Source organism: Nipponia nippon, unplaced genomic scaffold, assembly GCF_047370975.1.
Source record: "Nipponia nippon isolate SJK-2023a ecotype South Korea unplaced genomic scaffold, ASM4737097v1 scaffold_7, whole genome shotgun sequence".
NCBI classification, from domain to species: Eukaryota; Metazoa; Chordata; class Aves; order Pelecaniformes; family Threskiornithidae; genus Nipponia; species Nipponia nippon.
This window is the reverse complement of record NW_028262391.1, coordinates 19,319,693-19,335,472: the sequence shown is the minus strand read 5'-3', so window position 1 is coordinate 19,335,472 and position 15,780 is coordinate 19,319,693. Positions and strand designations below refer to the sequence as shown.

General features: G+C 39.6%; 1 protein-coding gene across 4 annotated transcripts in view; it reads left to right on the top strand.

The window, feature by feature from the left end:
• Positions 1-15,780, top strand: part of COL4A3 (collagen type IV alpha 3 chain) — a 67,277-nt gene that overhangs the window by 26,432 nt on the left and 25,065 nt on the right. For all 4 annotated transcript variants that reach the window (XM_087739739.1, XM_087739742.1, XM_087739741.1 and 1 more), the window contains 14 exons: positions 1,393-1,437; positions 2,770-2,823; positions 3,209-3,250; positions 4,119-4,206; positions 5,309-5,344; positions 5,688-5,852; positions 6,969-7,061; positions 7,819-7,914; positions 8,264-8,334; positions 9,578-9,766; positions 10,727-10,895; positions 11,518-11,610; positions 14,165-14,269; positions 15,165-15,262. In XM_087739739.1, the coding sequence (XP_087595865.1) occupies positions 1,393-1,437; positions 2,770-2,823; positions 3,209-3,250; positions 4,119-4,206; positions 5,309-5,344; positions 5,688-5,852; positions 6,969-7,061; positions 7,819-7,914; positions 8,264-8,334; positions 9,578-9,766; positions 10,727-10,895; positions 11,518-11,610; positions 14,165-14,269; positions 15,165-15,262 (1,344 nt within the window). The remainder of the gene's footprint in view (positions 1-1,392; positions 1,438-2,769; positions 2,824-3,208; positions 3,251-4,118; positions 4,207-5,308; positions 5,345-5,687; positions 5,853-6,968; positions 7,062-7,818; positions 7,915-8,263; positions 8,335-9,577; positions 9,767-10,726; positions 10,896-11,517; positions 11,611-14,164; positions 14,270-15,164; positions 15,263-15,780) is intronic.

The following is a 15,780-nucleotide window of genomic DNA, read 5'->3' as shown; positions in this document are numbered from 1 at the left end:
TGGTGTAAAGTACTAAAAGTTCTTGCTATCCAGTGTGTGTTATTCTTCCTCCATCTTCTGTGTTTCTTCCATATTATATCGTCTGTTTGCAAAAGCTCTGTCCTGTCATGCAGTATTTTTTTAGAATTCTTCTTAATTCACCTCTCCTTTCCTTCTTTGTGGAGGAAGTAGTAGAGCACCCTTGCTTTTCTGCCTATTGACCTTGAAGAATGCTAAGGAAATATAAATAATGTTAAGACATTGACTGACTGGCTATTCTAAAATGAAAACAAAATCTTTCCTCTTGCTATTGAAATTACATCAGTGAGCACAAAATATCAAATGGCTCTGGATTTTATGTTCTAGAAAAAATGATTGTTTTGTGCAAGTGAGTTTTGAGCCTGTGGTGACATCATTCCAGCTCCCCTTCTTCTCTTCCGGAGTGTCACCTTTGGTTAAGTTCTGCCATTTTTTGCTGTTTTTTCATCATGATTCATGTTCTGGTCATCTTTTTCAAAATTATTTTACGTTTCATTGATCTATTCTGTGCAAAACAAATTTCTAAAATGTACTTTCTCCCCTGTTCTGAGCCCATAATCTTCCACGCCCCGTTTATCTTATCACTACCTTCCTTCTGTGGATTTTAATGAACGAGGTTTTCCTCATATCTGCCTTCAAGGTGGCAAGTAAGGTATCCAGAATTATGGTTTCATCTCCTTCTGTTTATCTCCCCATTTTTGCCCCTTCTTTCCCTTCCCTTTGTCGTCTTTTTTTGTTGTTATGAATTACTTCACATGTATTGTTGCCACACTAGATGCCAGGACCCCAGCAGAAAGCTGCCTAATGTGCTGTGCACCATAGAAAACAGCAGATACCTCTGGCATGCTGCCTCCTTCTGTTTTCACTTTTGCATCTACTGTCCTACTTCCAATACCTTTGAAATGCACTCCCTATTCTTTTTCATTAAATAATTTCTCTTCAAGTCATCTCTTAACCTCATGTTCTGCAAGGGAAAAGCTTCCCTTCATTATCTTTCCATGCTCACCTTTAGAAGGGCTGTTAGCTGCTGTATTGTTTTGTCATTTGTCTTGCTTCTGCAAGGACGAGATTTTGCACCAAGCTTTCTGCACTTGCTTGCCACTTTGTGCTGGTGAAGTGTCTGCCTCAACTAATCCTCCACAGGAGGAGGAACATCCAGGGAATATCTTACTCCGTTTTGTAGAGTTTTATGAACACTAGTTTTAATTAGAAATAACGATCATTTTAAAAATAACCTTAATGGCTTTCCAAAATGTATAAAGACCTAATATACAGTTATATGCACAGCATTTAGTTGTTATGCTCTTTGAATGTAATGACCCCTCCTTTGATCTTCTTAATTTATTTTCTGTTATTTATGTTTTTCCTTTGTAGGGTAAACCTGGAAAAGAAGGTGCCCCAGGTCCACCTGGCTTACCGGTAATGAAGGAAGCGTTCTAAATGTTTTCTAAGTAATAGTCATCTGTTTATCACGGTTGTATCTTCCTGTCACAGCTTTTTCCCATTGCAGAGGCTCAGTTCATAGGTGTTGTCACTTCTGTGTAAAATAAAAAGACCTGTTGCTTGCTGCTGACTATCTAATGAGTTTGAGACATGGTCCAAGTTATGCAAAATTAATTCTACTGAGCTTAATTCTGGTTAGTCACACTGAAATTTTTGCGAAAGACTTATACCTTATACCTTCACTTCAGCATAAATCAAGAACCAAAATGAATAATTCTTAATCACTAGAATCAAAGATATTCTTTTACAAATATTGTCAAGGTCACAGCTGCCTTGGCCTGAAACAAGATGCCTGATAGATATTAAAACCATCATCTTGTCATCATATAATTCTTAAAATATGCCATTTCATAACCAAAATGATCTTGTTTGTGTACTAATTTAAAAGCTAAAGTTGTTAAAATGTATTTGGAATACTGTATTCAACTGGTTAAATATCAGTTCTTTTATATTTACTTCACTTCCACTTTAACGACATCATTAGGGTCATAGTGACCTTACAAATATCTTACCAAAATTCTTACTGTCAGAACAGCCCGTTTCACATATATCTTACCAAAACATCATCTTCATCATGCCAAAACAACCTTTGCAGACAGTCTAAACACATTCCAGTCTGACAAAGAATGTGGAATGACAGACTGCAAAGCTCTACTGCCTCAGCTACCAGAAAGAAAACTTTCTGTCATGACAAAGAAATGTCATTGCTCTGTTCCCATTTCGACTTTACTAACTAGCAGTGCATTCAACTGCATAAGCCTCTGAGAAGTCCCTTTTCCTTGCATGTATATGCTTGCAGAAAGCTTTAGCAGAAGTCTGCACTATTTTCCCTCCTGGTCTTGCTGACACCTCTTGAGATCAGCACCATCACACAAACTGACTAGGTTCTGGGAGAGGGAGTTGCTGAATGTGAGAGTCTCACATTGTGTTCAGTTTCTCCCCTTTCAGAAATAGTAGTTTGCAGAGGGAGAACAAACCAGAGCCTCCGACACTTGTGCTATCCAGAGCAGCTCCACCTTGGGATTGGTAGTATGCCGATATAAAGGCCGGTTTGGATGAGGGACCTGTGATATTTCCCACAGACATGGAACTGTGCCCCAAACTGAGTCTTTCCCTGGGATTTCTTCCCCTGAGCAAGTCACATTCACCTTGTCATTGCCATGAAAGATTAAAGCTTTCCATTTTAGATCTTACTGATAACAGTGCTAAAAGATTAATCCTCATAAAATTGTGTACTGTCACCTGCAGGGACAAAAGGGTGAACAGGGCAAACCAGGACTGGCTGGCAGGCAAGGAGCTAAGGTATTGTCTAATGGTTTTGTTGTTGCTTATGAGGATGAGGTATGTTTTGGGGTTATTATACCAATTTATTTATCACTGTGTATACAATATATTTTACTTTACCTAAAAGATGACAAGTAATAATATCATGGAATAGGGGATGGATCAGCTGAAATAGGTCTTTTGTTTGAACTGGTGTCCATCTATGCCGGCTGATGTGTTCCTGTAGTTTTCGGTGTATGTGGCTGAATAGTTGTGTAAGGAGCAGAGATGGGGGTGGTGAAGGACTGGTCAGGAGCAGAAGTTCTTTAACGTTATGAGCAATATACTGAAGTAACAGTGGGTACCAAATGTCATGTCATATATTGTTTTTAATAAACAAACCCATCTCTGTCCTCTGACAAAGGGGATGAAAGGAAACACTGGTCCACCTGGAGCTTGTGGTCGAGTAAGTGTAAATTATCTTCATCATATCATTTTTCTAAACCATTAGAATAAGAATAAGCCAAACTGAATGAGGCAATAACAGATGTCCTGTGATGCTCTAATTGAGGCATGGCTTTCTCAAAGTACTGATGTTGCTGGGAGTCTCACAGAGGTGGTATCTTCCTTCATGTAGAGCTGGATGCGCTATTAGGGCCTGGTTAGACCTCACTCAGTTCCAGCAATTTTGGCAGGAGATTGGACTGTACAGAACAGTTACAAAAATTCAAAGAAGTTAATTTTTAAACCAATCTCTAATCAGTTCCAGTTACAGTGTTGTCATTTGTAGAAACTTTGAGACATCATAATATTAAACTTTAATAAATTATTAAATCACATGTGCATTAAAAAGTCATTACTATAAAAATTACATAGTTGATTTTTGTCTGTTTTCATGTAGGATTATTTAAAAGAGTCGTCTAGATATAGCTGATGCTGCTTTTAGCCAATAGAATAGACTAAGTGATTCCTAGAAGTTTCTTTCAAGAATATTTTCTTTTTCGTAATATTAGTGATTGACAAATATACCAATTTATACCTTGTCTGTCTAATTGCATCTGCAGGCAGAGGAGTTCTCTGGGAGTTGAGGAATTGGGCTGAAATCCCAGTCCCATCTATTTGTACATGTCTCTTGGCATTATCTGTGTATAACAATTACGATTTTGTTTCTTGCTGCTTGTAATTACCACGTGATTAGAAAGGTCTCACGCTGTCGCAACATTGAAATTATAAATGAGATCATAACATTGTTCTAACCAAATATTCAATATGACACCCTGTGCTTTTCTCTTCCTTCTTACTATTCTTTCTTTTCTTACCATCTTTCTCTTAAGACAGAGTATTATGATTATGTGGTTGGTGAAAAAGGAGATGAAGGACCCCCTGGACCTCCAGGACCAAAAGGTCAACGTGGCATGCCTGGTGAGTGCGACATCAAAACTAGAATCTTTTAGCAAGAGCTATCCACTCAAAGGGCTTGTTGCAGGCTATGTTTCTGAGCACCCAGCAACCTGCTTCTGCCTTTACAAGAGTATTTCCAAATTATTCCCATGAAATTGCAGAATTGAAATGTATCCTGAGACTTTGTTTTGTGGCCGTATTTCCTCTTAAAAATAATGAAGCTGGCACACTTCTTTGCACAGGTAATTGAATTGAGCACCTAAGCTCACTGACATCCTGTCTCATGGCCTTAGTGGACTATTGCATCAGCACATTATTTGTATATGCCATAGACAAATCATCAGGGCTGTAATTCTTTTGTTAAAGGTCATGCACCTTTTTCTCTCTCTCTCTTTTTTTTTTTGTAGATTTCATAGTTTGTCTTATGCCATTTTTATTGCCTAACATTCCAAAATAATAAAAATCTGCAAGTTTTAATTTTGTTTATTTTGGCCATGCTGTAAAATGAAAATGTACTGATTTATTATTTGGGCTGTCTCACAATATAACAAGGACTTGTGGGCTGAAGTCCGAGGCAGCATCTAGTAGGCTATATTTCATGCTCATCCAGCAAGTCCTTGCCTTCTGTGTTTTGATGTTCTAGTTTTATGAATATTTATGTATCTAAGTGATTGTGTTGCATTCAGTGAATGCTCTTTGTTGTTACAAATCTACTTACATACTTCCAAGGGATGGCAACAGGAAAGTTGAGCCTTGCAAAGGTATTAATGCATTGTTAAGAGGTGGTATATTTACTAGAGCAAATAATAGTGGCAAAAAAGAAGGAAGTTTGCAGGCCTGTAAGTTGTTCTCAAGTAATGTAGTGCGTCTCCACCTAAGATAAATGCAGTGGATCCTATTCCTACCTGTTGTAAACATCCATATGTTGCCAGATTTCAGTGAGAATTGTCAGTATGCAACAGTTGCATAAGTAGTAGATGCCTACTCAGGCAAAACCAAATTCTTAAAAGATAAAATAAGCTTAAAATGCAGAAGCCCAAAGTTTACAGTCAGTATTAATGAGTAGTGACTTTGCAGAGTATACACTGGTTTAACTCAAGTTCTAAATACATTGCTTTTGCAGGGCCACAGGGTCCTCCCGGAGATGCTGGTAGACCAGGTATGTGTAATGGTCCAGTACCAACAATAAAATACATTGTTCTTGCCCATTATACTGAATTAGCTTTGTGGAATATTCACTTCAGATGACTTTAAACATACCTCTGAGTGGTAAAAAATTGTCACCCAAACGCTTTGGTGGGCCAAGTATTTAAAGAGAGGTTACAGATCATTTTTAAATGTCTTTACATTGTCATTGTGATTATTTAATATATTACAAGATAAAAAAAGATTTGTGGGATGAACTCAGTATGTTTGTCTCTCACTCATCCTATTGAGTACTTACTTTGCTTTGAAATTCTATTTCTTTAACTTAATTTTTGTATTTTTTCCTCTTTGGTTAGGTGTGTCAAGACCTGGTCTGAGAGGTCCCCCAGGATTTCCTGGGCCAAAAGGAACAAAAGGAGAGAAAGGACAAAGTGGCTTGTGTATTGTAGGCCCTCCAGGACTACCTGGTATTACTGGCAGGCCTGGTTCTGTTGGATTACCAGGTCCTCCAGGAGAACCAGGTGATGTTTCAGTACCGTATGTATAATGACCAAGAACAAATCCAGAGTCATCTCAATATCTAATGTATAAAATTATATAAATACGGTACTTGTAGAGTATATTTTGAGTAATATGGTTGAATAGAATTTCTCTTTGGAAATTTTGTTTTAGGATATTCATGAAAAAAAGGTCTGTGCTCCGTTGCTAATGAGATTCTGTGGAGAAGATACAATGACTTCCCAGTATAAAGATTTCTCACCTTTTTGTATAACTGTGACTGTAAAAATCTGCTACATAAACCCAGGAAAGACTAATGAGAGAAAATCTGTTCTTAAAATTAATTCTTCCAAAAGTTGTAGTAAATCTGTAAAACTAAATTCAGAAGGAGTTAATCTGAAAGCTAGAGAAACCACTTGCATGCCTCCAGAGGTCTTAGTGGGCCTTAGAGCAGGTTTGAAGTTCTGGCAGCATGAAAATAAAGCAGTAACATAAAACTTCTAGAAAATGTATTAACTAGGAATACCTCTTTAACTAGGAGTACCAACAGCATCATGTTTCTTTTATACGTGGTGTGACCAACACAAGTTTTTCTGAACCAATACCAATGTAGTGCTTCCCTTTTCTCTCTCTTTGAAAAATACATGTGTCCCCCAAATATATTACCTTAGGAAAAGCTCAATGCATGTTCTCTTTTTCCAAAGTAATAGTAAATACACCAGAATAGCTCTGTCAAAGGTACATGAGCAGCATTAATAATTTAGGATGAAAAGAAAAGTTTCAGTTCCATTCCTGGTTAAAGAAAGAATTATGTTTCTGTTGATTCAAATAAAATGGAAGTACTTTCCCCAGAAGGGACTGTGCTTTTTATACGCTAGATAGATGGATCCAACAGTGTGCTGAGATTTACTTTGGCATTACCATATTTATCCTCAAGTACTTCCAGGTACAGGTCGTTTGGGTTTGTCCAGGTAGTTCTCTCTTTTACATGAATCATAGAATATCTCAAGTTGGAAGGGACCCATAAGGATCAGAATGCTGCCTCCAGCTCATCCCTGCAACTTTTTTCTCTCTTAGCAAATAGAGAATTGTCTGAATGATCTGCTGATGTAATGATGCCATACTCATTTCATTAACAGGTGGAGTAACGTTTAGAACAGGCCTACCAGGACTTCCTGGAGAGCCAGGGTGTACAGGACCTCCAGGACCTCCAGGAGATACTGGCATGAAAGGTCAGTTTCAGAAAACTATCACTCAGAAGGAGATGGTACAATCCAGTAATCTTCATGGATCCTCATGAAAATTTTAATTTAATTTACCTCTTAAGCCATTTGATGAGTTCAGAAATTTAAGTTCATTAGGGATAGGAAGATATCTTCCTCCCCTTACAGTAAACAGCAGCTGAAAGAGCAGTGCATGTGCTAGTGCTGCATACCAGTTGTACAGCACTGCAGCCAGGGTGCAGATCTTCACTGGGATAAACAAGTATTACACGTTGTTAGGGTTTTTGTATTCTCCCATTGTTATGTTCAACACGAAGAGTTGTTCTCTGAGAGAAGGTTCCTTCTGCAAATATCACCACAGCAGCTGCTGAATCTCTGGGCCACTTGCCAGTCATTAAAGTCACCCAGGTTGTTATGGAGCCATGTTAGTTTGAAGCCTATGTCCCTTTCTTCTTTTGAGAGAATTTGGCTTATTAGGAAAGTGACTATATCCAAATGGTTTACTAAAACTAGACTTGAAAAAATCAAGATATTTAAACTGAATGTTCCTGCATTTTCAATTAAATGTAATCAGTTCTGATTCACTGTCTGACCACAAGTAATTTTGTACTGTGTTGGAAGTGATCTTCCAACAAAATTAAGGCCATGTTCCTACTGCTCTCCGGCCAAAAAGTCTTAGCCATCCTCTATAACAAACTATGTAATACACTAGTTAAGCTTGGGAGTGACTTGCTGTGAAACAACTAATGAATTATTTTCATTCTAGGTGATGAAGCTTGCGTGTGTACTGATTGCAGCTATATTCCGGGAATACCTGGTCTTCCTGGTTCTCCTGGGCCACATGGCCAAGATGGCATGCCTGGTAAATTATCTTGTTGTTTCTAACAGCATAGTAGGAAATGCCGATGATTTTGCTTTTAGCATGAGAATCGGGTATGGGCATGTCTGCAGCATGCAGTCCTTGAACTAGCCCTGAGGTTGTGATGGGTGTGAGACCCTGATGCAGCTCCATCCACTGATAGCACAAGCCCTCAGAGGTGAAGTCAGAATGCTAATAGGCTTAGGTGCAGCCTGAAGCCAGGTCAGTCTATGATGATGCAGTCAGTGTAACAAGCAGAAGCATTCAATGCTGTGTGTGATTACCAGAGCTTGTCAAAAATCCAAGTCCTTGTTTTCATTTTTCCTTACAAAATATGCTGTTTCTTTTGCAGGTAGAGAAGGAACAACAGGTCCAAAAGGTTCTCCAGGTTCTCCAGGAGCACGGGGGTTTCCAGGAGCTCAAGTAAGACTTGGGTTTTTCAGATTATTTTTCAGATCCCACAAGAATTATTTCAGAGAAACCGAATGGCTGGTGTTACGTGCAGTATCACACTGGGTAATCTCAACAGTTTTCTTTTTCTGTAGTAATGCATGTGTCTGCATAGGAGGCCTAGGTAGAGACTGTAATGTGGACAGAGCTTACCTAGCTTTATATGAGCCTGTTTTGCTCAGTGCAGCAAGAAGTTCAGCCCAGGCAGTGAGGCAAGTAAATACCTGTATGATTAACCTGTGCTGTATTTCATGATGGCTAGACTGCTTCTTCTGCCTGGTATGGGTAGTTTACAGTTTAACTTCTATTCATCTACATAATTTTATAATCATGGCAGTGGCTGTAAAGCATATAGAGTTTTGTGTGCTGTGATCATCATCAGACTTCTTTCTCTTGTTTCCAGCATACTCAGGACTTGCTAAAGCCCCAGCTGTGCAGAGAAACTTGATTCTCATAATACCCTCTTCAGGGGTGCAAAGGATATTCTCTCTTGGGAAACATTATGGATAGGGAAGGCTGACACCTGCTGCTGCAGACATACCACTTGGCTGTTCTAACTTGTGCCTGTAGTAGTAATTATTTGTGGGAAATTATAGTCGGCACTGTTCAATAAAAAAAGTCAGGCACAAGTATTCATTGTGGTGGTTGCCATACAGATGCAGAATGAAAGAGTCTGCTAACAGGTTTTTCCAGAAGGCTCCCAAGAGTTCATAAGCCCAAGATTACTAGAGCCCAGTGTACTTTCAGTTTGTACTGGTTTTGGCTGGGATAGAGTACCCACTTTGCACCCTGAGGGGGAAAGAAGGGAAAGAAGTTAACTACGAACAGAGCCAACTGTGGCTGTTACAGTGTCCCTGGGGAGATATTCCCACGTGGAGGAGAAATCTTTAATTAGATTTTAAGGTACTTTCTTGTCCTTCTTTTTGTGCCACCAGAGCACAACCAGGTAGCTAAGAGTCTGATCCATTAAATGATCCTGCATTATTCCGGCTTATAGTAGTATAAATGAAATGATAATCAGGGCCAGAAGGAGTAAAGGCAGAGAAAAAGAAAAAAACAAAAACAAGAAAAACCCCTGTTCATTGAAGTGTGCCATTACAGTGAATAAAGATGAGAATAAAGAGAACCACCCTCAAGTATTTAATTTAAAAAAAGAAAACTTGAAAACAGTTGACATATGTCTAGCACTGAAATTCTTCTGATTACTTTGTTCCAGGGACCTCCAGGTTTTAGAGGAGATCAAGGACATAAAGGATCAAAAGGTGAGCCAGGATATGTGTATCCAGAAGGGCCAAAAGGTGAGCGAGGAGACCCAGGGGCCAGGGGAGACAAAGGAAGAAAAGGTTCAAGTGGATTTCCGGGAAGACCTGGCTCTAAAGGGTACAAGGGTTCTAAAGGTGAAGAGGTGGGTATGCACTGTTTGCAATTAATATAGAATTCATGAAAACCTAAGTTTATATTTTTATCCTGTACAACAGTCTGTTTTATCTGTTCGGATACTTTTACTGAATATCCCCTATCTGATTTAGGGGTACTATGCTCAACTATAGCAACCAATATGCATAACCAATATCTATGAAAGAATGAGAGTAAATATTCTTATGTAATACCAGAGAGATGAGGCTAGTGTAGATACATGTTGCTGAAAAACCTCGGCAGTCTATTGTGGTGTTAGTTTGGATATTTATATTGGAGCATTATTTTGGATTCCTGTAATGAATAAGATTTAAAAAAAAAGACAGTTTTCCTGACTACTTGTAATGCTTAAAAGGAAATAATAATTCAAATAATTCCTGTTCAGCCTTTAGGAGTTAATCTTCAGTCAGGGCTGAGTGAAACCACAAAAGCTGGGAGGACTGACCATAAAACTGGAATTGTTAGGGCAGAGCTCTTTGTTCAGCAGAAACAAAAAGTAACAATTATTGTTGTGTTGTGTTGGCTGAGAAACTGTGAAAGTGATTCAGATATAACTCTCTAAACCTGACTTGACAGTATTCAAGGAGAATCAGAGCTGAGGGTTTGTTTGGGGGTTTTTTTGTTTGTTTTTGTTTTTGTTTTACCAAACCTGTTTTAAAAATCAAAGAAGTGTACAGTGTAATGCCACAGTGATTGAAAAATCAAGCTGTTCTATTTATTTCTACTATTTCACTCTTAATAGCCCTCTGTTTGTAACCATTGATATTAAAATTTATACTCCTTTAATCACAAGTAAATCAGAGGAAAAATTCCTCTTAAATTAGCAGAGCTACTCTGTTGCTAAAGTAATGCAAGATTACAGTCAGACAGAGAATCGGGCATTTTGTTATGAAAGCTGGTGTGGAAAGCAAGTAATGCTTGGTATACACACATGTGTAATCATTAATAGGGATTGGTTGGTTCAAAAGGAGATAAAGGACTACCTGGATTGCCCGGCAGTCTTGGTCTTCCTGGAGAGATGGGGCTTCCTGGACTGCCAGGATATGGACCACAAGGAATAAGAGGTTTCAAAGGCTCTAAAGGAAGACCTGGTCCACCTGGATTACCTGGAGAAGCTGGTTTGTAACTTCCTATTTTACCATGTTTTACCTGTGTTAAAGAGCACTTGATTGAAATTGCAGAGATAAGTTGAAGTCAAAGACATAATTTATGAAACATAGGAAGTTTTTCCTGGGATGAGATTTCCACTTGGCTCCAGTGGAGATAATAGCAAAAGTCTTAGGGTCATAAGATAATTGAGGTTGGAAGGGACCCTATGACGTCTTTAGTGCAACTCCGGCTCAGAGCAGGGTCAGCTATGAGATTAGTTGGACAGCACGTATAGTCAAGGTTTCTTAAAGAGAATACCCATTAAATCTTTATGAAGTGGAGTTGCAGATTAAGCATTTCTCAATTGCATCGTTTTCCTGCTGACTTTGTCCTTCCTTTTCTGGGTCTCCAGTAGACTGCAGGAGGTCTGAGAGGAAGGCTGCAGGTGGGCTTGGTGTCCACAAAATTCTTTTGCTTTATGAAGCCAGGATCTGAAGGCTTTTCAAATTCTGTTGGAGTTTCAGAAATACGGAAACTGTAGAAGACTGCATTTTGAACCAAGTAGATTGATCGCTAATATTTTTAAATGCTTAAGATTACATATTGCCAAACTATAAGCCTTTGTGATCTTTGATTATGTATTTGCTGAAGGTCTGAAAGGAGAGACCAGCAGGATAACCCCATTACCTGCGTTGCCAGGACCTCAAGGACCAGATGGTTTACCTGGACCCCCAGGAGTGCCTGGTGAGTATGTCTGCACTAAATACGGTAAAAATCAGAGATAATCTGATTGGGATTTCTCTCCCAGCTCTGGACAGATAAAACTGTTGGGTTACTTTGAAATAATTATAGAAAGGATTTCTGTGGTACAGAAACTATGGAATAAGCTGTAACATTCCCTTTCAAGAAAACTAGGGAAAGTGGATGTGAATAGGAAGGGCATGCAGGGCCATCTCCATGGTGTGCAGTACAGCAGAGATTCCAAGCAGTCCTATGCTATGACTTGGTTCCTCCAAGAACCAGAAACATCTGGTGCGTACGCCTCAGCTTATATATCCAGAAAGGCGCCTCTGGCATGACTTTGACAAAAGCCTATCCCAAGTTATGCTGGGAATGCTGCAACTTTCAAAACAGAAGGAGGAAGATTAGGTTAAAGCATTCTTAATCTTCCTAAAGCCCTCGGCCCTTCTCATGCTTTGCAGGGGCATAGTCAAGAAGTAACTGTATTACTAAGTTTTCTCATTCCTTTTTGACATGACTGTTACTAACCATTGTTCTAAGAACCTGAGTTTCCTTTTTTGGGTGGGTTTTGGGCTTGAGTTCTAGGTGAGATTTTTTGGTTGCTGGCGTTTTAAATTTTGCGGAATTTTTGAATGTGCTGAAGGACAGTAAGTGACATTCAGGCTAATCATAAGGCATCTTTATCGTAGAATCAATCATAGAATACCAGGTTGGAAGGGACCTCAAGGATCATCTGGTCCAACCTTTCTAGCACAATCTAGACGAGATAGCCCAGCACCATGTCCAGCTGAGTCTTAAATGTGTTCAGCATAGCAGAGTCAACCACTTCCCTGGGGAGATTATTCCAATGATTGACTGTTCTCATTGTGAAAAATTTTCCTCTCGTGTTAGGCCCAATATCGATCCCTGGGGGACCCCACTTGTGATGGGTTGCCAGTTTGAAAAAGAGCCATTTACCACCACCCTTTGGGTGCGGCCTGTCAGCCAATTCCTCACCCACTGCACAGACCACTTGTCCAGGCCATAACGCATCACTTCCTCCAAGAGGAGGCTGTGGGGAACCATATCGAAGGCCTTGGAGAAGTCCAAGTAGACAACGTGGACTGCTTGCCCCATGTCAACCAAGCAGGTCACTTTATCATAGAAGGCCACCAGATTTGTCTGGCATGATCTGCCTTTTATGAAGTTGTGTTGGCTTTTCCCAATCACATGCTTCATTTGACTCATGATGGCCCCCAGGAGGATCCATTCCATGACTTTCCTGGGGATTGAAGTAAGACTGATGGGCCTATAATTACCCAGATCCTCCCTTGAGCCCTTCTTGTAGATAGGGGTAACATTTGCCTTCCTCCAGTCCTCTGGGACATCCCCTGATCTCCACAACTTCTCGAAGATTATAGAGAGTGGCCCCGCAACGACATCAGCCAGCTCTCTCAACACCCTCGGGTGGATGGTGTCAGGGCCCATCAATTTGTAGGGGTCAAGCTCCTGTAATAATTCACGTACTAACTCCTTCGTCACTGATGGTGGGTCTATGTTCGGATCCTCCTGGATTTTTGTTTCGAACGCCTGGGATCCAACAGTGTTGGTAAAAGGCAGAGGTGAAGTAGGTGTTGAGAACCTCTGCCTTTTCAGCATTGTTGGTGACTGATTCACCTCTACTGTTTAACAGTGGGCCTATGTTTTCCTTCTGTTTCGACTTGCAATTTACATACTGGAAGAACCCTTTCTTGTTATTTTTGACGTCTCTGGCCAGTTCTAATTCAAGTTGAGCTTTTGCCTTTCTAACTGCATCTCTGCACACTCTGGCAATGGCCTTGTAGCTCTCAGTGGACAGTCTTCCACTTCTCTGTCTCTGGTACGCATCTCTTTTGGTTTTAAGCAGACCTAGGAGCTCGTGGTTGAGCCAAGGGGGCCTCTTGCTCTGCTTACTTCCTTTTCTTTTATAGGGGATAAACTGGTTTTGTGCTTCCAAGAGAGCATTCCTGAAGAACTCCCAGCACTCGCTGGCTCCTTTATCCTCCATGGAAACTTCCCATGGAATCCCTCCCAATTGAGCTCTGAGGAGCTGAAGTTTGCTCTTCTAAAATCTAGAACCCTTGTCTTGGTGCTAACCTTCAGCATGCTCATCTTTACTTTGGTTTTGTAGAACAATAGTCCTTAAAGCTGCCCTGAATAGCATAGGAAAAATTCTTGGCAGCTTTATGGTAGCTTCTGTTCTTATAGTTGCTTCTGTTCCAAGCCTCACCCCTATAATGTGTGTTTGTATATTGTCAACAAGTGGAAGGTTTGTATCTGCATGTAGTTGTTCCTAGAAGTCTGGAATTTGGGCAGATTGCATGAAAACTTAAGTCACAGACTCATGCCTGCTTTGATACTGTGAACACAATTAGCGTTTTAACTGTGAAAACCTGCTGTGGAGGAGAAACAGTGTCTAAGTTCTAATATAATCTACAGTCGTGTCCTAATTAATAATGATAAACTATAAAACACCTAATCTTACAAGTTGATGTTCTGTGGTACGATACATCACAGTTTACCTGTTTTCTTTGTACAGGTAGGGTTGGAGCAAGAGGTGAGCCAGGTGATTCAGGACATCCAGGGCCAACAGGTGACACAGGCTTTCCAGGGCTGGGATTTCCTGGAAACCCAGGTCCAAAAGGTAAAATACTCTTTTTGATCTTAAAAAAAACAAAAAAACAAAAAAACAAAAAAAAAACAAAAAAACCCAACTATTTTTTTTTTTAGTCCACATTAAAAACAATCAACAAGCTGAAAAAAAGATGAACATTAGTCAGACAGGCAAATGGGCAAGTGTTTTTAGCACTCTTGTAATTTATTGCCTTCAGGCTTATAAATTGCAAGTTTGAAACTTTTTGAAGTATTTCAGAGAATCAGGTATCAAAGCTGGCAGTAGGAAAATATTTTAAAAGACATTGATGCTTCCTGGAATACTGCCCAAACAGGTGCAGCTCATCGGAGTGCCATGCTTACTTCTGATGGATTCTCTTTACCTGGATATGTGTTACAGAAGCAGAGCTTTATAAGTGTCAGTACTTTATTTTTAATCAATTTTGGTTATGTACAATGCAATACCTGCTCTAATGTGCAAGTAATAGAAAACATTTTGAATACTGTGAATTTGGCCATTCCTCATGCAAAGTCGTGCCCCTCTTTGGACACTAGAAATATTAAGAACTATTCACATAATCCTGGCGGAGGTGGGGGGAGAAAGCTCTGATACTAAAACTACTACCGAGCTGCTTGTTAAAGAAAACAGTAGGGAACTGACATCAGAATAGCTTCACTTTAAAAAAAGAGAGCATGTTAAATAACTGATTTGAAGCAAGTAGCCAAGCAGTGTTACAGTCAACGTTGAGAGAATATGTAAGGAACAAGATGCGGTGTGTCACATCAGATCTGAAATCAGGATGCTGTCTTCAGCCCCTGTAAGCTACTTTAGTGTCAGAGGCTCATAACTGCATCCATACAAATACCCATTTGTAAAATAAGGTGATAACCATAGCATCTGTACTGCCATTTAATTCCTTTTGCAGGAGATAAAGGACTTGCAGGAGGCAGAGGGTCACCAGGTTGTGAAGGAAAGACCGGAGATCCAGGCCGAGCTGGAAACCTAGGACAACCAGGAGAAAAGGTTTGGTTGGAAATACAGCACAGACTTTTCCATAGGTCTCATTCATAAATGTGACACTGAGCAAATAAATTAAGAAGTGTAAGGAATATAAGAGTTCCTATATTTCTTGACCAGTGATGCACAAACTACTAAATTAAATTGTTTATATATAAAGGGACTCAAGCCAAAAATTTAAATTCAGATACAGGATTTCAGAACTCCAAGTGTTTGGGATGTTTTGGTACTTCAGTTTTCGGAGCACAAGGAGGATACTGCATTGCTTACAGCAAAAAATTAAGGCCACAGCTTCTGAAAAGATGGCTATTCAGAAATTGTAATTAAGCACATACTTGATGGAGGTCAGTGACAAGTAACTATGCATTTAATTTAAGCAAGTGCTCTATTGAATTGAAGTGTAGAGGAAGTAGGTTGGAGGTAATACTGCAGCCACTCTTGCTGATTAACAGAAGCTAATCTAGTGAAGGCATGCATAAATGTAGGATTCTTGACTGTTCTGTAATCAGGATTCAAATTTGAAC